The sequence below is a fragment of the Mytilus edulis genome, chromosome 8 (assembly GCF_963676685.1).
Source record: "Mytilus edulis chromosome 8, xbMytEdul2.2, whole genome shotgun sequence".
NCBI lineage: Eukaryota > Metazoa > Mollusca > Bivalvia > Mytilida > Mytilidae > Mytilus > Mytilus edulis.
Window position 1 is genome coordinate 90,208,779 of NC_092351.1, and position 26,628 is coordinate 90,235,406.

At 33.1% G+C, this 26,628-nt stretch overlaps 1 protein-coding gene across 5 annotated transcripts in view; it reads left to right on the forward strand.

Moving 5' to 3' along the window:
• The window catches only part of LOC139486611 (UDP-glucose 6-dehydrogenase-like), a 28,870-nt gene extending 8,896 nt beyond the window's left edge, over nt 1–19,974 (forward strand). For 2 of the 5 annotated variants that reach the window (XM_071271538.1, XM_071271536.1), the window contains exons 2-11: nt 325–493; nt 4,005–4,142; nt 4,674–4,838; nt 6,109–6,306; nt 6,771–6,918; nt 12,078–12,172; nt 15,385–15,515; nt 16,236–16,331; nt 17,450–17,582; nt 18,013–19,974. In XM_071271538.1, the coding sequence (XP_071127639.1) occupies nt 335–493; nt 4,005–4,142; nt 4,674–4,838; nt 6,109–6,306; nt 6,771–6,918; nt 12,078–12,172; nt 15,385–15,515; nt 16,236–16,331; nt 17,450–17,582; nt 18,013–18,189 (1,440 nt within the window). In that variant the 5' untranslated portion in view covers nt 325–334 and the 3' untranslated portion in view covers nt 18,190–19,974. Of the gene's footprint in view, nt 1–301; nt 494–4,004; nt 4,143–4,673; nt 4,839–6,108; nt 6,307–6,770; nt 6,919–12,059; nt 12,173–15,384; nt 15,516–16,235; nt 16,332–17,449; nt 17,583–18,012 lie in introns of those variants that run through there. The other 3 variants (XM_071271537.1, XM_071271534.1, XM_071271535.1) reach the window with 2 other exon arrangements.
• The last annotated feature ends 6,654 nt before the right edge of the window (nt 19,975–26,628 follow it).

The following is a 26,628-nucleotide window of genomic DNA, read 5'->3' on the forward strand; positions in this document are numbered from 1 at the left end:
TTAAATATACATGTATAAAGATATATATTAACACATGTTACATGTACATTAGCATAGCACAAAACCTTTTATTAAGCAACATGTGTAGGAAACAGAATTTGTATAATCAAATTTTTGTAAGATATACAAAGTTGCATCATTGGATGTAGGATAGCAAGAAATCAGCAGTTTTTGTTTTCTTCAATTTAATTAGTTTGATATAAGAAGAAAGTCCTGTATAACTTATAGTTAGCCAATAAAGATTTGGAGGATCTTCAGTGTTTTATAGTGAACTTACCTGATTGTGATTAAAAATTTAACAATGGAGAAATTATTTTATTGTAGTAAACTTGACATGACAATCGGGAAGATTTGTTGTATAGGAGCCGGCTATGTTGGGGGACCGACATGTGCAATCATTGCTCACAATTGTCCCAGTATCCAAGTAACAGTGGTTGACCTCAGTGAAGAGAGAATAGCACAGTGGAATTCAGACAGATTACCAATATTTGAGGTTTGTGATCATTTTCATAAAATTCATCATTGTTGCTTTGGTTAGTATTAAGAAATAAATCATATTAATTCTGTTTTTTTCATTTTTGCTTTAATCTTAGTGATCTTTTTCCATCTGAAACTGCACATCTTAGAATGGGTACTTTTTTCCCAGTAGAGTAAAGTGAGAGAAGGATGATACATTTGTATATATATTATAAGTCATATATATAATCATTGATTCCATGCATGTTACGACGGAAGATAGATATAAACAACTCCGGAAAAAGTTTTTAGAACCACAGATAATCTATAAGCACACATTACTTATTAAAGACAGAACTATAATTTTTGAGTTGCTATCTCATCAATTGACATATATACCCCTAACCCACATCAATTTTTATTCATAGAAATTTTTGATATTTGATAACTATCAGACTTTTGAAATGTTTGTTCAAAATCATGACAAAAAATGAAAGCTTGTTGTGTTCTCATTATATTTGTATATGCTATGCATTGTATTTCTTTTATTATATGAGTGACATATTTTTTTGCGCCATATAATGGTATCATGTTTTCATCGTCTGCGTTGTCTTAAGACTCATTTATAATATAATTAGTTTCTGGACATGAATAACTTAAGTTTTAGTGAATGGATCTCTATAAATTTTTACCAAAAGGTTGAAGAAAATTTTTTTAATTGGACAATATTGTGCAATAGATTTGTAAGATCTTGACAGTTGTTTTGTGTCAGAAACTTATATTATGTCAAAGGAGTAGGTTCAGTAAGACCCCTTTTTGGCCCCAAAATATAGCAGTTTTGAAAAATGTAAAAATATAACTGGAAAGTTATTTATTGGAAAGTAGAATGCTTCTGCTACATAAATATGGGCTGTTTTTGACAATACAATGCACACATACCGTGTACTAGCCTCATCAAATCATGCTAAATTACTGAAATCTTCACAATTTTAGCATTTTAGTTAAATTTAAGACGGTTTCCATCTTAAATGAAAGTGGCCGCATTTGTGTTCATTCTTTAATATTGAAATGTAAGTTGTATTTGATCATCATACAATCACATACATAAAGGTTGAGGATGAACACGGATGGTCACTTTCATTTTTGACAAAAACCATTTGAAAAGTGACATTTTTGGCATATATTTGATAGATTTTTCATCTTTAAGCTTGAATCAAAGCGTTTTAATGACGGAATCAGTTAAAATCTTTCACTCAAACTAATTGAATCAACTGAAATAGACACTTAAGTGTTTAAAAAGTGTCCAAAATCTTTCGTTAGATGAACCTGACATTTGAGGCCAAAATCAGTCCTTATTGGACCTACGCCTTTTTGATCACAATCTAAATTCAAAGCTGTATATCAAGCTTAAATGTTGTGTTCATTCTTGCCCCAATTGTTCAGGGTTTGACATCTGCGGTCGTATAAAGCTGCGCCCTGCTTAACACCTGGTTACATACTGTATTCAGAATTGATGGGCTATTCTAACAATGACCAGATTTAATTGTGAATAATACAAAATCTGTGAACGTTTACAATATGAGTTTATATTAGTGCTTTACATACATGTGGTATAGGTGAGAAAAATAGTTTATAACCTTCTGTAAAATTGTTATTTGCCCTTGAAAATAATCAATGAAAGTTCAAGTAATTATTGATATGTTTGAAGAAAGTAATGTTTTATAACTTGAAAAAAATGACATGACATATGTCTGTGAACTATTGCTCTAGAAAAAAACAAGTTGAAAAAAGGATGTTATATTGATCATTTCATTTCATTTATATAAACTTTTGCTTTCTGGTTGAAAACTAGAAAGTGTTGATGATAGAGCAATTTATGATAGAAACAAAGGTTGTGGAAAGCTGGGCAAAGGGATTATTTTCTCCCTTCAGCCATAATGGCAAACAACAATTATTATTTTTTCTGCTTAAGTTAGTTTGATATGAATTAATGTTGATAGATCAATGGTATTTTGTATAAAGTTGCTTCACTATCAGTACATATCAGATTGACAACTAGTTCCAGGCCCTGCCCCCTATGGACATATCAGATTGACAACTAGTTCCAGGCCCTGCCCCCTATGGACATATCAGATTGACAGCTAGTTCCAGGCCCTGTCCCCTATGGACATATCAGATTGACAGCTAGTTCCAGGCCCTGTCCCCTATGGACATATCAGATTGACAACTAGTTCCAGGCCCTGTCCCCTATGGACATATCAGATTGACAGCTAGTTCCAGGCCCTGTCCCCTATGGACATATCAGATTGACAGCTAGTTCCAGGCCCTGCTCCCTTTGGACTTGAATTAATTAGCAATAGCAATTGACATTTTTTTAGCTTTAGTTAGATTGATAGGAACTACTTACTTCATTACTTAGAAAAAGATACTTTCTATAAATAAAGTTATATAACTGTCTGTTCATCTCAGTTTGTCAACCATTTTCAGGCCCTGCCCTCTAGATCATAGTCCAGCGACTGTATTAGTTATAAATAAGCTCTAGATCTTGGTCCAGCAACTGTATTAGTTATAAATAAGCTCTAGATCACTGTCCAGCGACTGTATTAGTTATAAATAAGCTCTAGATCACTGTCCAGCGACTGTATTAGTTATAAATAAGCTCTAGATCACGGTCCAGCGACTGTATTAGTTATAAATAAGCTCTAGATCACGGTCCACGACTGTATTAGTTATAAATAAGCTCTAGATCACGGTCCAGCGACTGTATTAGTTATAAATAAGCAATGATGCTGTCCTTCAGATTGTATTTTTTACTGAATTTTATGCCAACAGCATGAACAGGCGAGACATATGTCTGTGTCAACAGTTTATTAAAAAAGATAATGAAAGAATTTGATGGAGGAGTCTGTATTTCTGCTTAAGACAAAGGCATTTAAATCTTATTGTGAGGTCAAAGTTAAGGGACAAATTATTCTTGCTATAAGGTTAAATATTAGGGTTCACATTAATCTTATTGAAAGGTTAAATCTTCGGTGCTTAATAAATTTTCACAAATTAGAAAACTGTTAAGTCAACTGCTAAAGGAAAAAGCTGACAATACATGTATCACTAAATGAATTGAGTCTTTGTTGTAATTATCATTTGCATCTATCACATTTACTCCCAGCAATGTTACTCAGTAAATGAAATGAGTCTTTGTTGTAATTATCATGTGCATCTATCACATTTACTCCCAGCAATGTTACTCAGTAAATGAAATGAGTCTTTGTTGTAATTATCATGTGCATCTATCACATTTACTCCAGCAATGTTACTCAGTAAATGTAGTAGATATGACAGGAGACGTAAAGCTGTTGTAGGAATGCATAGAAATAATCATTATTATATCAGCATGTCACATTATCTCATCCAAAACAATCATTAAAAACTGAATATAATCAAATCAAAGAATACGACATGATAATGTCTTTATATATATATATATATACAAATAAAAGATAAAACTCCTTGATAGAGAACCTCAGTATATTGATGTATTTGTTTTTTAGCCTGGATTGGATGATATAGTGAAAGGATGTCGAGGCAAAAACTTATTCTTCAGTACAGATGTGGAAAAAGAAATAATAGAGGCTGACCTTATATTTATCTGTGTTAATACACCCACTAAAAATTATGGTGTAGGGAAGGTAAGTCATTCATTTGTGTCCACACTCCAACTTTAAGTAACTTAATTTTGTGGTGTTATCACACCTACACACCTAATGGTGTCTACGTATACATTCACACTCAAACATCTGGTGTAGGGAAGTAAGTCATTGATCTGTGTCCACACTCAAACTTAAAATAATTAAACTTATGGTGTCAACACTTTCTGGAATGTATGGTGTTAACACACCCATTTAAACTTATAGTTTCAAATCACTTACTTAAACTTATTTTGTTAACTCACCCACTTAATTTTATGATGTCAATGTTCAGTCAACACCCACTGAAACCTGTGACGTCAAAACTCAATGACATTTATGCTGTCAAACTGGAACTTATTGTATCATGAAATTGTGACTGAGTTAAAATTGTTACATTGAACAAAATAAGTACCTCTATATCGAATGATGCTGTTTCATTTTGAAAGTTACCAATTTGAAGCCAATTATTTTGAATTCTTTTGTTAGATTTTCAGGTACTTTCTAAAATTTATTGTTTGATTATTGTTTTAGGGAAGAGCAGCAGATTTAAAGTATATAGAATCAGCTGCTAGAATGATTGCCACTGTCTCAACCAAGTCTAAAATTGTGGTGGAGAAAAGTACAGTACCAGTCAAAGCTGCAGAGAGTATAGCAAATATACTGAAGGCTAATGTGAAACCTGGGGTCAAATATCAGGTAAGGGGTCAATCCTGAAGGCAAATGTGAAACCTGGGTTCAAATATCAGGTAAGGGATCAATTCTGAAGGCAAATGTGAAACCTGGGGTCAAATATCAGGTAAGGGGTCAATCCTGAAGGCTAATGTGAAACCTGGGGTCAAATATCAGGTAAGGGGTCAATCCTGAAGGCTAATGTGAAACCTGGGGTCAAATATCAGGTAAGGGGTCAATCCTGAAGGCAAATGTGAAACCTGGGGTCAAATATCAGGTAAGGGATCAGTTCTGAAGGCTAATGTGAAACCTGGGGTCAAATATGAGGTAAGGGGTCAATCCTGAAAGCTAATGTGAAACCTGGGGTCAAATATCAGGTAAGGGGTCAGTCCTTAGGGGGAGAAAAGTACAGTACCAGTCAAGGCTGCAGAGAGTATAGCAAATATACTGAAGGCAAATGTGAAACCTGGGGTCAAATATCAGGTAAGGGGTCAATCCTGAAGGCTAATGTGAAACCTGGGGTCAAATATCAGGTAAGGGGTCAATCCTGAAGGCTAATGTGAAACCTGGGGTCAAATATCAGGTAAGGGGTCAATCCTTAGGCTAAAGGGAAAGATTTTAGTACTGAGTAACAGTCAAAGCTGCTTAGAGTATCATAAGTATATTGAAAGCTAATGTTAAACATACTTGAAAAATCAGATAATCATGATTATTCGTCAACCTTGAGGTTATGCGGACAAGGATATAGTACAGCCAAAAAACCTTTATTGTCTCTCAAGGTAAAGTAATACAGCTTGTCTTTATTTTTCTAATTATTAGATAGCACAGACAGTCAGGGAAAATGTTTACATACATTGTATGAGCACATAAGAAAATACATGATGCCAATGTGTGAGTGCTTTAGATGTCAATAAGCAAAATTAGGGGTTAAGTGTCAGGTATTAACATAAACAGAGAAATTAAAGTTTGACAAAAAGCAAACAACCTGGTAGGGGAGATAACTCTATAAATTTAGTGCTGTGATTGCACTATTCAGTATCAAACACAATTATCATAATCAGTGTTACTTAGAGGCTCATGCTAACAAGGTAACTCATCCTAGACACTAAGATACAGTCTAACAAGTTTTGTGTGACATTCCCTGACACAAACAATCATTGTTTCTGTTATATGTTGGTATTCTTACAGATTTTGTCAAACCGTGAATTCTTAGCATACAACAGTGTATGCAGTGTTAAAGATTTGGACTGACTAACCAAACCATCATTGTTTCTGTTATATGTTGATAATCTTACAGATTTTGTCCAACCCCGAATTCTTAGCTGAGGGTACAGCTGTGAAGGATCTGTTACAACCAGACAGAGTTTTGATTGGAGGGGACCAAACACCAGAAGGTCACGAGGCCATCCAGGCATTATGTTGGGTGTATGGACATTGGGTGTCTAAAGATAGAATTATAACTATGAACACATGGTCTTCAGAATTGTCGAAACTGGTTAGTTTAAATAGCTATAGATATAAGAAGATGTGGTATGAGTGCTAATGAGACAACTCCATCCAAGTCACAATTTGTAAAAGAAAAACCATGAATACATATCTGAACAAATTAGTTTATTTGACTAGGAAGACTGAAAAACTACCTAAAATAGTAACATATACAGTGGTTAATACATGGTATTCAGAACTTTTAATGGTTGGTATTTTTTTTTAAACCAATAACATTGAAATATAAGAACTGCAGTCAATAATTGTAACTTGATTATTTTTTAGAAAGACTTGAAAGCAAACAAATCAGAAATAGGATTTAAAGTATATACCTGGTTTATATGCTATTTACACTAATACTTAATAGACATCCAGAAGCAATTACACAGTTCTTTGTACATGTTTTGACACTTCTGTGATCAATACTATTTGTTTACACATTTTGACATGTTTTTATTGATATTTTTTTTACAGGCAGCCAATGCATTTTTAGCACAAAGAATCTCCTCAATAAATGCCATGTCAGCAATTTGTGAATCAACTGGAGCAGATGTTACCGAAGTAGCACATGCTGTCGGCATGGATACCAGAATAGGCAATAAATTCCTGAAAGCTAGTGTGGGTAAGTGTCATTGTCATGGATACCAGAATGAACAGTAAATTCTGAAAAATTATGTTAGTAAGACAATTGCAAGTTGTTATGGATACAATACCTCTTTTAATAGACAGTTGTAGTAAGTGTAATGTTGTCGTTGTTATGGAGACTAGATTAAACAAAGTTCTTAGGTGGTAAATGCAAGACATAAAGTTATAAAGATGAACCTACATGTTACGTTGGGTTAACTACCTTGCATTACCTTACACACAACACTGAGACAAAGAGAGCATGTGCTGTTCAGTGACTGAGACAAAGAGAGCATGTGCCGTTCAGTGACTTAGACAAAGAGAGCATGTGCCGTTCAGTGACTGAGACAAAGAGAGCATGTGCCGTTCAGTGACTGAGACAAAGAGAGCATGTGCCGTTCAGTGACTGAGACAAAGAGAGCATGTGCCGTTCAGTGACTGAGACAAAGAGAGCATGTGCCGTTCAGTGACTGAGACAAAGAGAGCATGTGCCGTTCAGTGACTGAGACAAAGAGAGCATGTGCCGTTCAGTGACTGAGACAAAGAGAGCATGTGCTGTTTTGTTATTGAGACAAAGAGCAGATTTGGTGTTCATTGACAAATTATTGTAATTCAGAATAAGTTAAAAATTTAACGCAAGATAGAATGCAGTCTTCATGTTATTTGATGCAATTAAATTTTCTTAAAATATCTTAACTTTCAAAAAATATTGCAATTTTTTCATTAAAACTCCATGATGATAAAATTAGGGATTTAAATATAATAGTTAAAGGGTATGGGTATTACTATATTGGTTATTTTAATCCTCCTCTACCTTGCTGTGGAGATGCTTATCAAATGTTTCACTAGTCTGGCTATGAACATGCCTCTTACAATGTGAACACACCCCTAACAATATTAACACCTCCTTTACATTGTAAACATACCCTCATCAATATGAACTCTCCCATAACATTGTGAACACTATACTACTAATATGAACACTATTCTTACATTTCTAACAATCTGAATACTCCCCTAACTTCCAATATTAAAACAACTTAAACAAAATGAACACACCTGTATTTTACAAAAAGCAAATGCCATTAACAATATGTTCATACCCCTAACAACAATAATTACACAACCTAATAATATGACCACACCTCTAACAATATACACACACCTTTAACAATATAGTTGATAAGTCAAAAATTGATGTAGAAAAAGCAGTAAAATGTACAATATTTTACATATTAGAACAATTATGGTTACTTGTTAGTGTCGGTAAGTACTGTGGACCAATGATGGTATTAGTAAATTTTGTTATAAATACCAAATTGATATATTGGTTTTACCCCTAAATTAGGTTTTGCTCAGAGTTTTCAAAGATGTGCATGTATTGATCAAAAATTCCCTCAGATTTTTCTCTTATCCATATTTTTGCATGAATTCAGTACCAATCATTGTCTTACATCTAAAAGAACAATTCAGAAAGTTTTAAGATGGAGAAAAAGTATAAGATATTTAAAATGCTAATTTGATAAGTATTTAATGTAATAACATGAATACCATCATATGGAATTGTTATGTTGAATGTTTTCATCCATGTTTGTACATTTTTATGTAAAACTGCTGATTTTTATAGAAATTACTACAATTTCTGATAGTTTTATTAAATGCTGTGGTCTAACAGACATGACAGAAGTATTATTTATAATAAAATTGAGAAAGGAAATGGGGAATGTGTCAAAGCGACAACAACCTGACTATAGAGCAGACAACAGTCTAATTATTTTGCCATTATTGGTACTTCATGATGATTGGTCCTCATCTAGCGTTAAGTTTTCCTCTATGATGGTTTGTTTTTACTGATTTAAAGTGGCATTGAAATACCTAGTGAATTTTAATATAAGAATACAGAAATGTTGTCTTCTTTTAGAAAGTGTAATCTTCAAAAACTAAAAATTGGATTTTTATAAAAAAATCAATTATTTAAAAAAAAAGTTAATATGTTGTTTGGATTCCCATCCTTAATGGGGCATTTTTTCTTTAAGCAATCAGTTTGGTAAAATTTTGTCAAAATAAGCTAAAGAATAACACTGATGTATTATTGACTTGCAAGTCAAAAGTATTAATTTGACAGTTGAACCCCTTTCTGTGAAGACTGAATTAATCATTTGAGTTAGAAAATGTGAAAACCAGAAATGATAATGAGAGCTACAAAATGTGAAGAGCTGTATTTATAATTAGAGCTAGAAATGTGAAGAACTTAATTGAAAATTACAGCTAGAAATGTGAAGAACTTAATTGAAAATTACAGCTAGAAATGCGAAGAACTTAATTGAAAATTAGAGCTAGAAATGTGAAGACTGAATTTATAATTAGAGCTAGAAATGTGAAGACTGAATTTCAGGGGTTAAAAAATCCACTAGCCCGACTCCCGGGACTAGATCATTTACGCCTCGGGCAATTAAAATGTGTAATCCGATATGCCCGACGGACTAGTAACAAAAAATTCTTGACGTTTCCAAAATAGAAAGTGAAAAATCCCTTCATCACTATTCTATGTTAGTCATTTCGATTCAATTAAGTCATCCGGGATTCCAAGAATTTGAATTGGTTTGTACAGGTCCTGTTGTACATATTTTAAACATAGAACAAATAACTCTGGCATGTCTGGGTGACCTGGTATCATGTGTTGATTCTCGTACTTTAAATATCGATTTCTCATACCATGGATTGAGGTATTGTACATTGCTTATCGTGCCGAGATTTTCAATAAACGTTATTAGGGGGTATGATGTATTGATTGGTATTGACATGTCTTGTTGCACAGCTCTTGAGCACGAAACTATGCAACAAAATATTTCTTAATATTTTAGTACGGAAACCCCTGGAACTTTGTTAGTTTCAAAACGAAAAACGGTAGATGAATGGAGTAACGAGGCTGAAAATTCATCCCCCCAAAATGCTAAATACGACAGGGAAAAACCGCGGAAAAAAATAATAGTGTCCAGGACAGCAGGGCTGTCAAGTCTTTAGCGCGAGACTCATACATGTTTATGCTTATTTGGCGGCATTTTCCTTTGATCTATTGTTTTTTCTCTTTGATCTTAACAATTTGGCCAACAAATCACGCATTCACTTCCAGAAAAGTTGGCAGAACTGGGACACAATGATTACCCTGGCAAGGTTTGCTGTTGCTGATGAAAAAAACAGACAATGCTCCGTGAATATTGCCGTTAGTAGCCCCAAGCACGCCAATAAAAAGTCTGCTTTGAATGTGGGAATAACTAAGTTAGGTTAAGCACCAAAAGAATAAATAACAGATCAACAAAAAATATTAAATACAGTGTATAATGTCTCCTTCAAAACAAAGGGCACCTACTTTGTATTATGCAGCAAACTCTTAATTTTTAAGGCATACTAGGGCTAGCAGGTCAGTTTTGATTGACAAGCATGACTAGCAGTTCTTCCAACAGGGCTAGTAAAATCCTGTTGCCAATAAGTCCTGAGCTAGCTAGCTGTAACAAAAATTTTCAACCCCTGAATTTATAATTAGAAAGCTAGAAATGTGAAGACTGAATTTATAATTAGAGCTAGAAATGTGAAGACTGAATTTATAATTAATAGAAAGCTAGAAATGTGAAGACTGAATTTATAATTAGAGCTAGAAATGTGAAGACTGAATTTATAATTAGAGCTAGAAATGTGAAAAACTGAATTTATTATAAAGCTAAAAAATGTGATATACTTAATTTATAATTTGAGCTAGAAAATGTGAAGAGCTGAATTTATGATTTGAACTAGAAAATGTGAAGAGCTAAATTTATAATTTGAACTAGAAAATATAAAGAGCTGAATTTATGATTTGAACTAGAAAATGTGAAGAGCTGAATTTATGATTTGAACTAGAAAATGTGAAGAGCTGAATTTATGATTTGAACTAGAAAATGTGAAGAGCTAAATTTATAATTTGAGTCACATGTATAACGAAAACTTGCTAGATTTTAATCATGTATATACACCACAATTAGAGCTAGAAAATTTCAACAAAAAAAACCTGAATTATAGAGCTAGAAAACTGAAAAATAGCTGTAGAGCTTGTATGTTGAAAAGAAATATTTATTCATCCTGCAGCACATTTTTTTTTATTAATTACTTATGATCTATAATATATATGTATATTATAAAGATTACAATGTTTTTATATATTACTTTTCTTTGTTCAATTAACATTACAATTATCTTTGCATGTTTTCCTTTTCCATGTCAACAGGGATTCAAAATATACAAGAAATTTTCTGAAAACATTTACAAATGAATTCAATGTAAACCATTTTGTTTAAGGGAATATTACAGAATACTGTTATCCAGCTTATATTCCTTAACAAATTATTGCAAATTTATAGAAAAATAATGCGAATATATTACTGTAAATTCAGAAATTATTGTGATGTTTTTATTATTGCGAAAATTGTGACAGGGTTATAATCGCAATAATTTAAACTCACATTTTGAAATATATTTTATATGATTTAAACAGGATTTTTTTTCATGTTGCAAAAATTAAAATTGCATTATAGTCTTAAATGATAAAATGACAATAATTTATGCACACAATAATTTCTGAATTTACAGTAATATCATCCCTTATAAAATTACATAAAAATGACAGAAATGCATGGCTTTAAATTTTGAATTTTGAATTTTACTCAAAACAAATACTTTAAATTCAGAAATAAGTGATTTGTTTTAATTTAAAATAAACAGGATTTTTCATTATATCACAAAAATTAAAAATTGCATTTTAGTCTAAAATGACAAAATCGCAATAGTAAATGCACGCAATATTTTCTGAATTTACAAAAAATGTAATCAGAAGTTAATGGAATTGGACAAATAAGTTGGTTAACACATGTTTCAGCATACAAAAAAATGGTAAAAAACTATAAAAATTGACAACTTATTGAGCAATTTAAAGAAAGTTAGGAAAAAAAATATTATATGAACTTTTAGGCATTAAAAAAATACAGATGCATTCTGATAAATTGTTGATATATAAATGTTTGAATCCCTGTTATGCTGCTTTTTGCATGTCTTTAACCTTTAACCTTTGGCTCCTCCTCCTGACAACCAGCTGGTTGTTAATTGCAGGTTATGGTGGTATTTCAGGATTTGGTGGCAGCTGTTTCCAGAAAGACGTACTGAACCTTGTTTACCTGTGTGAATGTCTCAACTTACCTGAGGTGGCAGTATACTGGCAACAGGTAACAAGTCTAATCCTTCTTAATCAGAGTAGGCTTCTGTCTTTCTGTATAGTAAGGTTGTTATGCCCTGCAGTAGCAAAGGGGGCATTATAATAAGTTCTACCCTTGTCCGCCTGTAGCTCCCAAAATTGTGTTGTGTTCTTAAACTTTAGTTTGCTACAAACTATTTCTTATGAAACTTATATATAATGCTCATCACCATAACAGTCGGAAACCCGGTTGAAATAGAACAAAAGAATCGAAGCTCTTTATTAGAGAAGGCGAGAAATGTTTACTTTAATGTTTACTATAGTGACAAAAATTTTAAAAGTTACAATTTTCTTCTCAATTACGAAGTGTTTTATTTTAAAAACACCATTTGCATAAGTTTTCAAATTATTTAGTACATAGTTAAGCAGAACAATTAGATATCAAGTCGACGACATGGGTATCTTTCAAGTTGGATGTAGAAAATGCATAACCTCCGATTTAAAAAAAAAGAATTACCACGGACGGAAAACATATCAATCTATTAGTTCAGTAATTTTCGTGTCTGCCCTTCCATTGTGTGACTAAAGAAAAATATCCAAAAATGGGTAACAATTGTATCGAAAAGAGAAAATCGAGTGCACCTTTTTATGTTAGGGTTTGTTTGAGTTGAAATTCAACTTGAATATTTTGTCTTGATATTGTACAAAGCAAGAATATTTCATACATCGTCTCGCTTCAGATTCTACCATTTTTATATATCAAAGCTACAGGTTGGCTTTATAACATAAATAAATCACAGTACTAATAGATGGAATATATGGGTCAAGTGAAATACCTATCTAATGAATCACAAAAACAGAGTAGGTGTGTTCAAATAGCTATTATTTTACTGAAAGTACTTGACGACAGTCTTTCAAGTTGGATGATGAAAATGCATATCTTCGAAAAATAATTTTTTTTTGTGTGTGATAACTAGGGTTTATAGTCTTCAACCACTAAAAAAATCTAGTCTGCCCTTCCACGAAATATTTTACGGAGCTACCATTTGATTTTTATGGGGGGCTAGGATGAAAAATTTTGTCCTGCTTTATTTTTTAGTTGTAATCTCTGTCCTGCCTTTTTATTTTTTACTCTATTCGGTCCTGCCTTTTTTTTTACTAGTTATCCTGACTTTTTTTACACAAATTGTCATCCTGCCTTTTTTTTTACCAAGTTGCTCATCCTGCCTTTTTTTTTTAACTCAAAACTCCTGTCCTGCCTATTTTTTTCAAATTTCATCCTAGCCCCCCCATAAAAATCAAATGGTAGCTCCCTTAATTTGAATTTTTTTAAATGTTTATGAATTTTTGAAAATTCCACCTGACAAACGATCAGACAATAGTTTTAAGTTGAATCAATGCAGACAAGATCATTAATTGATGCTCATTAGCTAGTTGATACATATGTCTTTAAAATACAACTGACATATAAGGATTGTAATGGTGCAATGTGGATAATTTTATCGGTTTCCAAGAGCAAAATTGGTAGCGCGTCATCCCTACAATAGCTTCCATTTCTACGATTGTGAAAATGAACTGGCGTAATGGGGAGATAATTTTGACGAAGTAGAATCCTGACTGATAAAACTCAGATCAAGTACAAGTTTGGATAGTGTTACTTTTATTGTTCTTGAGTTGTGTCCCTTTCTAGCATTATAATCAAGCAGGGGCATCATCTGTTTCCGATGTGTACCAATATGAGAAAATAAGCCCTTATTGAAACAGCTTGTTTTCTTGTGGTCAGTGTTCCAGGTTAGTGGCAGAGTTGAGGACTGCTGGGCAATACTCAAACTAATATATCTTATAAACAAATTTGTGCTGAAATCTGAACAATTACTTAAGATATAATTCTTTCATGCCATGCTCTATGCTCATTTTAACATGGGTAGGCATTATTTTTGTTAATATCTTAATACCGAGCGTTAGCAAGGTATTAAATGTTTACAAATATAATGCCTACCCATGTTAAAATGAGCATAGAGCATGGCAAGATAGAATTATTTCGATTCTAATAGGAATATTTCGAACTTTTGTACTTCGAAGCGGGCCTATAGTAGATGCTCAAAATGCCGCCATTTTGATTTGATGAACAAAAATGTCATAGAGAAATCAACAGTTTATCAATAAAAAAAGAACAGAAACATTTAAAATTACTTTTAGAATGTTTTTATTTAATTTCCTAGCAAGCAACACCAACAAAAATGTCCATTTTGATCTCTGGCGTTGTTCAAAATTCATCTGACATTGCAATTTCAATTGTGACGTCAATCACGTGCAGCTCATGTTCTAATCGAATTAGAACATGGCTTTGTACCCAAAGCTAAAAAAGAACGTCATATTAGAATTATCAATTAGTCATGTTAGTGATATACAGGTTGTTGTCTGTTTATGTGGTTCATAAGTGTTTCTCATTTCTCGTTGTAAATAGATTAGACCATTGGTTTTCCAGTTTGAATGGTTTTACACTAGTAAATTTGGGGTCCTTTATAGCTTGCTGTTTTGTGTGAGTCAAGGCTCCGTGTTGAAGGGGGTACCTTGACCTATAATGGTTAACTTTATAAATTGTTAACAAGATGGAGAGTTGTCTCATTGGCACTCATACCACATCTTCCTACATTGTACATCTATGTATGCTCAATACATAATGGGTCTAAATATGTCAAGATGTTAAAATGGATCCATGACTTTTTTGTAAAACTTGCATTTTTTAGATGGTACACAAATATAAGTTGGTTTAGGTAATGTGTGTGGCTCTTTTAGTTTGTTGGCACAGATCGACAAATGAGTATTTACAACAGAGGAATAAAAGTGGCATCAATCTATCATTGTGCCTACAATAAAACATAGCATCTTATAATGTATACATTTACAGGGACTAACATTTGATGCATCTTTCTTCACAGAGAAGATGATTTGCCCATAGATAATAGAATCTCTGTTTCACACAGGTTATTAACATTTGATGTACTGTGGATTCATTCATTTTCGTGGGTATCAATTTTCGTGGAATGAGAAAACGTTCGTGGATATTTCAATTCATGGTTGCACTGATTTCCGTGTACAAAGACTATAGAAAATATGTAATTCGTTGAACCTTTGAATTCGTGTATCCATGAAATCCACAAAAATTGGTATCCAACGAATAATGAATCCACAGTATCTTTCTTCACATATTATCAACATTTAATGCATCTTTCTTTACAGGTAATTAACATAAACGACTACCAAAGAAGACGATTTGCAAATAAGATTATAGAATCTTTGTTTAATACAGTCACCAACAAAAATATTGCAATCTTTGGTTTTGCTTTCAAGAAGGACACTGGTGATACAAGGTAATAATTACATTAGATGTATGTTTCATTATGATATGTTATTCTGATTGACTAAACTGCAATCTCGCTTTATTCCTTAATAAACTTCATTACACAATAAAATTTACCATTCATGATGACACGAGGTCCCACAATAAAGTGCACAGGTAAATTAAATAAAAACTTGATAAAAATCTTGTTTTCATGATCCTAGCTAAAAAATGTAATAAGTATTGAATGCTTCTTTTTTTAACTTCATAGGGTTGTAAAAGCGTTGACCGTGAGCTCATTTTTAGATTGAAGTGCGTCTGCTCTTCATACAAAATGTACTTCGGTCAATGCTTTTACACCCCAATAAAGTTACAAAAAGGAGTATTCAATTCTTAAATTTAAAGATAAGGAGAAAAAATTAGAGTTGCCAATGAGACCACCTCCATCTGAGTTCTAATGAAGTGATTATAAGCAATTACATGATAGCATACAGCTTTCAACAATGAGAAAAAAAACCATACCATATAGTTGGCTATAAAAATGTGAAACAGTTCAAACAAGAAAACTAATTTTAGTCAACAGGCCTATATAATTATAGTAGAGCCAGCAGCTAGTTCCTTGATAGGAAGCTACAGAAAAGTTATTTTTTTACAGTTCCTTTTTTGTAAACTTCAATTACTACTTTTTAAAATATTTCTCAAGTATGTCTAACCACCTTCATATAAAGCAAACTTTATTTTATATTTACAGAGAATCTGCTGCCATTTATATATGTAAATACTTAATGGATGAAGGCGCTAAGTTACATATCTACGATCCTAAAGTGGAGGAAAAACAGTTAATTACGTAAGTCTTACATGTATCTTAAATGTATTATCTCTGTCCTCCAAATACAATGAACTTTTTATTGATAAGTTTTGATAATCAACCCTTGATAGATATGGATAAGTTTGGATAATCAACCCTTGATAGATATGGATAAGTTTTGATAATCAACCCTTGATAGATATGGATAAGTTTGGATAATCAACCCTTGATAGATATGGATAACTTTTGATAATCAACCCTTGATAGATATGGATAAGTTTTGATAACTCTTGATAGATATGGATAACTTTTGATAATCAACCCTTGATAGATATGGATAAGTTTTGATAATCAACCCTTGATAGATATGGATAACTTTTGATAATCAACCCTTGATAGATATGGATAACTTTTGATAATCAACCCTTGATAGATATGGATAACTTTTGATAATCAACCCTTGATAGATATGGATAAGTTTTGATAATCAACCCTTGATAGATATGGATAACTTTTGATAATCAACCCTTGATAGATATGGATAAGTTTTGATAATCAGCCCTTGATAGATATGGATATCTTTTGATAATCAACCCTTGATAGATATGGATAACTTTTACCTGTTTTATGAAGCTTGGTTTTTAATAAACTATAAATCCTGAAAAGAGCTTGGCTGCACAAAATTTATAAAGTGATATTTTTAATTTATTAGAATCTAATGTATTCTGGGAAATATCCTCAAATGAAACTCCTTCTTTCAAAATTAAATTGTCATCAGAAAATTTGACCTACACAGTAAGATGACACCTACTTGTAATATTGATTAAATTAACGATTGCCTGAAAGCATAGTATCAACTCTGCAATGGATCACAAAATGTTAGTTGTTGTAATTTGTCAAGTCAACCACAAAGCATGAATCACAGTTAAAAGTGGCAATTATTCCATTTTTGTTTGAATAAAGGAGTGCTGTTAATGATTTTATACCATTTTGAAGGACACACCTATTGTTCAATGTGCTAGTTTTAACCATCCTACACTCACAAAAAAAAATTGCATTGAAACTGTAAAAATAAATCTCTTAAAAATATCCACATTAAATTGAAATTTATGGAATTCATAAATGACATTTGAAAACTAGTGCTTTGATCATTACAGGGAGCTAACACATCCAGCTATCTCAGACGATCCCAGCAGAGTGAAGGAACTGGTTACCATACATAAAGATCCATACGAGGCTGCTAATAATACACATGCTCTCGTCGTCTGCACAGAATGGGATGAATTCATAGTAAGTTATAAAACAAGGCAGAGATCTGGGGAACATATTTTCACATAATTAAGTTGGGAACATCAAACTAAGGAGATTTTCATCATAATATTTTTGAAGTTACAGAAAATGGAGTTTTCGTCATACTTTTACATATAAGAGAAAGAATTTTGAAATATCATGTATTGATGAAATCGGCCCCTGTTTTTAATGACTGGCTTGGTTATATGCAATGCAGTAATTAATGTGTGATAAGATACTTGTATTCACAATTTGTAAAAGTAAACCAATATAGGTCAAAGTATGTCTTCAACACAGAGCTTTGATTCACACCATACAGCAAGCTATAAATATAATGTTTAATCATTGAAACTGGTATTTTCTGTCTATTTTTAGATAAAGCTTTGAAGCTCTCATTTATAATTAATAAGAGCTTGTCTTGTATTTTCAGAACTACGATTATGAGAAGATTTATGGCAGTATGTTGAAACCAGCTTTCTTATTTGATGGTAGAATCATACTTGATCATCAGAAGTTGATGGGATTAGGTTTTAATGTGATAACGATTGGCAAAAGATTACAGCGACCAAACGTACACAGACCTTATGCACAAGCACCGGCACAATAGTTGTCAATGTTGGGTTGTTAACTTGTTGTTTTGTATTTAGAGGGAATATATTTTGACAATCATGTTTCCATTTTGTTAAGATCAAAAGCATGAATAAATTTGTTACATTCTGTGTTACCATGGTAATAGATAGATCTATTTCTTGATAAAAGGAGAATGTGTCTTTGAAGAATCAAATACCATTCAAAATCTTTAAAACATTCTGCTTTTATTTATTTGATGTAAATCACAGAGATTTTTCATGAATCATTCATTTCATAAACAAATGTCTGCATTCACTCTGACATATTAATGAAATAACAAATATTCAAAATTCGGTTTTGATATTTAAGTGAAGAATGTAAAATATTTTTATTGTATACATGTTGAAATTGCACTTCTCTACCTTATGGTGTACAGCATTTATTTACTCAAAATTTACTTGTAATTGAGTCCTCTCAAAAAATCTAGATTAGGCCCTGATTGAGGAACATTCTCATTTAAGAATAAGAAAATAGTCGTAGTGATTAATGTTACTGTAGATTTGTTTGTAATGAATCAAAGATAAACATATATGAAGTCCTTTGTGGCAGGCTTTATCAAGAGAATTTTATCAAGAAATAGACTTATATTATACCAGTATTTTACATTTTCATATTGATAAAAAAACACATTACATTGTATGCTAGGTTTTAGTGTTGTGGGAAACTGTACTAGTAAGCTGTTAGTGTTGTGGAAGTGTCAAGGTAAAAGGCACTTAGTAAAAACATACTTGAAACAGTGTAATCACTTTACGTTCCAAGTGTTAAAGGGAGATAATTTTTAAGGAATTGACAAAAGTTACTTCCCTTTATTTGTGAATCTCTTGTTTTAGTGACATTTTCTGTCTGGATATTTTGCAGTAATGTCCTATTAACAATAGAGAAGGTTGGCTGTGATAAAGTTTAGATAAAAAATTAACTTACTCATAATTTTTCATTCATATTTGCAATGTTGGGCATTTCATTTGATGACTCTTAATTGTTAGCTTTTTTAATTTTTCAAGAAGTAGCATAATTTTGTGATATGAATTATAGGTATATGCTGAGATAATGTTTTCCCCCTTAAGTTATCATTTAAAAATGTTTGGATATATAAGTTATTAGTGTTTTATTTTTCAAAGTTATGAAACAACTTTCAGCAAGATTTCAATCCTTGAGAAATGAATTGTAACAATGTGACGAAGAGGTATAGTAAGAATTTTATGTTATTTCAATGTGTTCTTTCATTCTTTTTAATAGTTATGTTTATTATGTTATTTTTTTTAATTGCATTTACATCATAAAACACATATATTTATGTCTATATTTACAGTTTACAAATATCCTATTTCTAGAAAAATGCAACTGATCAAATTATAAAGAGGATGAAACTTTTACAATTGAGTTCAACCTGTTTAATTAATAGACATATTTTCACTTGTATAAAATTTGTCAAACATTAGGTAAGATCACACAAATTCCTGGAAAATTTGACATCACAATTGAAAGGTGATTGTTGTTTGACATCAGAAGGTTATTCAGATCTAATGTGATTTTGTTTAGTGATTATTGTTTATGACACTGCCAATTGATTAGGTTTCTATGTTGTTTTGTCTTCTAACTAAATGATTATGAAATCCAGTGTGATGTCCACAAATTTCTCACTTATAAACAATTTTCATTTTGGAAATTAGTTTGCAATACTGGGACCATTACTTTTGACATTATTTTATATTTGATATTTACATTTATATCTCTGAAGCATAATAAAGAATTTCTTACAGTTTTTTAGTTTCCTTTGTAAATATATCCTCAATTTACAAGTAGTGGGCTATACTGCATTCACCAGTTTCCTATGACAGAATGAAAATATGGAGATGTGGTATTAGTCCAGTCAAACTAAGTTTGAGGTTAATTGCAACAAAAAAGGTGTTACTTCTAATCTAATATACACAGAAAAAAGTTCCATACAATCTAACTTGAGGAAATTTCAAATTTTGCTTTTTTAATTTCTTATGGAAATTAACATAGGAAAGGGAGATAACTCCGCATATAAAGTCTTTTTTTTGTCAGTTTTTAGTTGATTTTCTTAAATTTCATGAAAATATGATACTTTGATGGGGTTATAAGTTCATATTTGACTATTTTATATAATCCTCTGCTTGTGAAATGTACAAAACCAAAAAGTTTTTTTTTTTTTTTTTTTTGCACAATTTTCATTTCAGAAATTGCAAATTTTGGCTTTATGACCATTTTGAAAAATTTTGAATATTTATTATTGTTTGTAAATTATATTTGTTCAGCATCTTCCTTGTTTAAAGAAACTATAAACCACAAAAAGAAGAATATATGATGAATTAGTTCAATTTGAGATTCTTTATTTTGAAATGCTGAAAAATCTAATAAATGGTCAACTAATGAATTATGAATTCTAGATCGTAGCTTGATTAAAGATATGAAAACACTGGTAGAGTGATGTTTGTTATACTCTAAAGTCGGATAAAATATCAAGAATCAATAAAGCTATAGGTTTGTATTAATTTTTATTGATATTTCTGCCTTTTCCCCAGAGTTATCTCCCTTATCAATGCAAATAAATAGGAATTTTAAAATCATATTTATGGGATATTTTTCTGTGTATATATGGGATATTATGCTAAAGATTGAAACTTAAAAATCTTCTGTTGCAATTACTTCAAGGTAAGGGTCAAATTTATGCTAGATTGACTAGACTATATGTTTGTCTATGAGACAACTATCCACCAAAGTTCAAATGAAGTGGATTTAAGAAATTTTAGTTAACTGTACAGCCTTTAACAATGAGAAAAAAAGCCAGTATAGTCAGCTTTAAAAGGCTGCTCCAACAAAAAAATAATGTCAGACTTTTCTCTGCTGATCAGCAGCTTAACAGGGATCCATTGTTAGCATTTTGTAGATTTGACAGGCTCCTTTTCCTGCATAGGTACCCTGTGAAAATACAGAAAGTATTTTATTCTTGAGTTGAGAAAAAATTAACATTGTGTAAAGGAATATATGTACTGGGACAAAGACATCAAAATCTGGAAAGCTTTAAAAATAATTAATGGTGTTTCAAAAAAGAGTGAGCTTCTCCAGTAGATTGTATTACTGTACTAAACATAATGACTTCATATTTTATCAGTAGTTTAGTAATGATGAATTTATATAACCTGAAAACCCTTTTCAGATCTGATGGACTCCTACTGCCTGGTTCTTGATAAGAGATAATATTTTGGACTGACACATTCAGAAATATTGTATTAATCAGGCTTGGGACTGGCAAAGATAAAAATACAGGCTGATTAATAATTATACACAAGGAACGTTAGGCCATATATATATGCTGTTCGCTTATGAAATATTATTTTGTGACAGAAATAAAACCGCATGAGAGACAAGTCATGACTCAGGCTTAGATTAATGGTCAAATGTCTCTATATATCAAGTCTATCAATTTTATGATAAAGCTATTGAAACATCAAGGTTAGAGATACTTTATACTGACACAAATTAGTGCAGAAAAAGGAGGATCCTGGATGATGACTCAAGATTTCTTTTCTATAACACCTACAACCAAAGTTTCAAGTATGTCTATAAAAATCATTATATTATTCCAAAAGTTTGTGTGCCTGGTAAGTGCAATGCCTCCTATACATTCAAATGGATAAAGATGGACTTTACAACATTGTAGAACACAACCTGCAGGTGTACAGTTCTGTATAGATAAAGATGGACTTGACAACATTGTAGAACACAACCTGCAGGTGTACAGTTCTGTATAGATAAAGATGGACTTGACAACATTGTAGAACACAACCTGCAGGTGTACAGTTCTGTACAGATAAAGATGGCCTTTACAACATTGTAGAACACAACCTGCAGGTGTACAGTTCTGGATAGATAAAGATGGACTTTACAACATTGTAGAACACAACCTGCAGGTGTACAGTTCTGTATAGATAAAGATGGCCTTTACAACATTGTAGAACACAACCTGCAGGTGTACAGTTCTGTACAGATAAAGATGGCCTTTACAACATTGTAGAACACAACCTGCAGGTGTACAGTTCTGTATAGATAAAGATGGCCTTTACAACATTGTATAACACAACCTGCAGGTGTACAGTTCTGTATAGATAAAGATGGACTTGACAACATTGTAGAACACAACCTGCAGGTGTACAGTTCTGTATAGATAAAGATGGACTTGACAACATTGTAGAACACAACCTGCAGGTGTACAGTTCTGTACAGATAAAGATGGCCTTTACAACATTGTAGAACACAACCTGCAGGTGTACAGTTCTGGATAGATAAAGATGGACTTTACAACATTGTAGAACACAACCTGCAGGTGTACAGTTCTGAACAGATAAAGATGGACTTGACAACATTGTATAACACAACCTGCAGGTGTACAGTTCTGTATAGATAAAGATGGCCTTTACAACATTGTAGAACACAACCTGCAGGTGTACAGTTCTGTACAGATAAAGATGGCCTTTACAACATTGTAGAACACAACCTGCAGGTGTACAGTTCTGTATAGATAAAGATGGCCTTTACAACATTGTAGAACACAACCTGCAGGTGTACAGTTCTGTATAGATAAAGATGGCCTTTACAACATTGTAGAACACAACCTGCAGGTGTACAGTTCTGTATAGATAAAGATGGACTTGACAACATTGTAGAACACAACCTGCAGGTGTACAGTTCTGTATAGATAAAGATGGACTTGACAACATTGTAGAACACAACCTGCAGGTGTACAGTTCTGTATAGATAAAGATGGCCTTTACAACATTGTAGAACACAACCTGCAGGTGTACAGTTCTGTATAGATAAAGATGGCCTTTACAACATTGTAGAACACAACCTGCAGGTGTACAGTTCTGTATAGATAAAGATGGACTTGACAACATTGTAGAACACAACCTGCAGGTGTACAGTTCTGAACAGATAAAGATGGCCTTTACAACATTGTAGAACACAACCTGCAGGTGTACAGTTCTGTATAGATAAAGATGGCCTTTACAACATTGTAGAACACAACCTGCAGGTGTACAGTTCTGTATAGATAAAGATGGCCTTTACAACATTGTAGAACACAACCTGCAGGTGTACAGTTCTGGATAGATAAAGATGGACTTGACAACATTGTAGAACACAACCTGCAGGTGTACAGTTCTGTACAGATAAAGATGGCCTTTACAACATTGTAGAACACAACCTGCAGGTGTACAGTTCTGAACAGATAAAGATGGCCTTTACAACATTGTAGAACACAACCTGCAGGTGTACAGTTCTGTATAGATAAAGATGGCCTTTACAACATTGTAGAACACAACCTGCAGGTGTACAGTTCTGTATAGATAAAGATGGCCTTTACAACATTGTAGAACACAACCTGCAGGTGTACAGTTCTGTATAGATAAAGATGGCCTTTACAACATTGTAGAACACAACCTGCAGGTGTACAGTTCTGTATAGATAAAGATGGCCTTTACAACATTGTAGAACACAACCTGCAGGTGTACAGTTCTGGATAGATAAAGATGGACTTTACAACATTGTAGAACACAACCTGCAGGTGTACAGTTCTGTATAGATAAAGATGGCCTTTACAACATTGTATAACACAACCTGCAGGTGTACAGTTCTGAACAGATAAAGATGGCCTTTACAACATTGTAGAACACAACCTGCAGGTGTACAGTTCTGAACAGATAAAGATGGCCTTTACAACATTGTAGAACACAACCTGCAGGTGTACAGTTCTGTATAGATAAAGATGGCCTTTACAACATTGTAGAACACAACCTGCAGGTGTACAGTTCTGTATAGATAAAGATGGACTTGACAACATTGTAGAACACAATTGCAGGTGTACAGTTCTGTACAGATAAAGATGGCCTTTACAACATTGTAGAACACAACCTGCAGGTGTACAGTTCTGGATAGATAAAGATGGACTTTACAACATTGTAGAACACAACCTGCAGGTGTACAGTTCTGAACAGATAAAGATGGACTTGACAACATTGTATAACACAACCTGCAGGTGTACAGTTCTGTATAGATAAAGATGGCCTTTACAACATTGTAGAACACAACCTGCAGGTGTACAGTTCTGTACAGATAAAGATGGCCTTTACAACGTTGTAGAACACAACCTGCAGGTGTACAGTTCTGTATAGATAAAGATGGCCTTTACAACATTGTAGAACACAACCTGCAGGTGTACAGTTCTGTATAGATAAAGATGGCCTTTACAACATTGTAGAACACAACCTGCAGGTGTACAGTTCTGTATAGATAAAGATGGACTTGACAACATTGTAGAACACAACCTGCAGGTGTACAGTTCTGAACAGATAAAGATGGCCTTTACAACATTGTAGAACACAACCTGCAGGTGTACAGTTCTGTATAGATAAAGATGGCCTTTACAACATTGTAGAACACAACCTGCAGGTGTACAGTTCTGTATAGATAAAGATGGACTTGACAACATTGTAGAACACAACCTGCAGGTGTACAGTTCTGTATAGATAAAGATGGCCTTTACAACATTGTAGAACACAACCTGCAGGTGTACAGTTCTGTATAGATAAAGATGGCCTTTACAACATTGTAGAACACAACCTGCAGGTGTACAGTTCTGTATAGATAAAGATGGACTTGACAACATTGTAGAACACAACCTGCAGGTGTACAGTTCTGTATAGATAAAGATGGCCTTTACAACATTGTAGAACACAACCTGCAGGTGTACAGTTCTGTATAGATAAAGATGGCCTTTACAACATTGTATAACACAACCTGCAGGTGTACAGTTCTGTATAGATAAAGATGGCCTTTACAACATTGTAGAACACAACCTGCAGGTGTACAGTTCTGAACAGATAAAGATGGCCTTTACAACATTGTAGAACACAACCTGCAGGTGTACAGTTCTGTATAGATAAAGATGGCCTTTACAACATTGTAGAACACAACCTGCAGGTGTACAGTTCTGTATAGATAAAGATGGCCTTTACAACATTGTATAACACAACCTGCAGGTGTACAGTTCTGAACAGATAAAGATGGCCTTTACAACATTGTAGAACACAACCTGCAGGTGTACAGTTCTGTATAGATAAAGATGGCCTTTACAACATTGTAGAACACAACCTGCAGGTGTACAGTTCTGTATAGATAAAGATGGACTTTACAACATTGTATAACACAACCTGCAGGTGTACAGTTCTGTATAGATAAAGATGGCCTTTACAACATTGTAGAACACAACCTGCAGGTGTACAGTTCTGTATAGATAAAGATGGCCTTTACAACATTGTAGAACACAACCTGCAGGTGTACAGTTCTGGATAGATAAAGATGGACTTGACAACATTGTATAACACAACCTGCAGGTGTACAGTTCTGTATAGATAAAGATGGACTTGACAACATTGTAGAACACAACCTGCAGGTGTACAGTTCTGTATAGATAAAGATGGCCTTTACAACATTGTAGAACACAACCTGCAGGTGTACAGTTCTGAACAGATAAAGATGGCCTTTACAACATTGTAGAACACAACCTGCAGGTGTACAGTTCTGTATAGATAAAGATGGCCTTTACAACATTGTAGAACACAACCTGCAGGTGTACAGTTCTGTATAGATAAAGATGGCCTTTACAACATTGTAGAACACAACCTGCAGGTGTACAGTTCTGTATAGATAAAGATGGACTTTACAACATTGTATAACACAACCTGCAGGTGTACAGTTCTGTATAGATAAAGATGGACTTTACAACATTGTAGAACACAACCTGCAGGTGTACAGTTCTGAACAGATAAAGATGGCCTTTACAACATTGTAGAACACAACCTGCAGGTGTACAGTTCTGAACAGATAAAGATGGCCTTTACAACATTGTAGAACACAACCTGCAGGTGTACAGTTCTGTATAGATAAAGATGGCCTTTACAACATTGTAGAACACAACCTGCAGGTGTACAGTTCTGTATAGATAAAGATGGCCTTTACAACATTGTAGAACACAACCTGCAGGTGTACAGTTCTGTATAGATAAAGATGGACTTTACAACATTGTATAACACAACCTGCAGGTGTACAGTTCTGTATAGATAAAGATGGACTTTACAACATTGTAGAACACAACCTGCAGGTGTACAGTTCTGAACAGATAAAGATGGCCTTTACAACATTGTAGAACACAACCTGCAGGTGTACAGTTCTGTATAGATAAAGATGGCCTTTACAACATTGTAGAACACAACCTGCAGGTGTACAGTTCTGTATAGATAAAGATGGCCTTTACAACATTGTAGAACACAACCTGCAGGTGTACAGTTCTGTATAGATAAAGATGGACTTTACAACATTGTTTAACACAACCTGC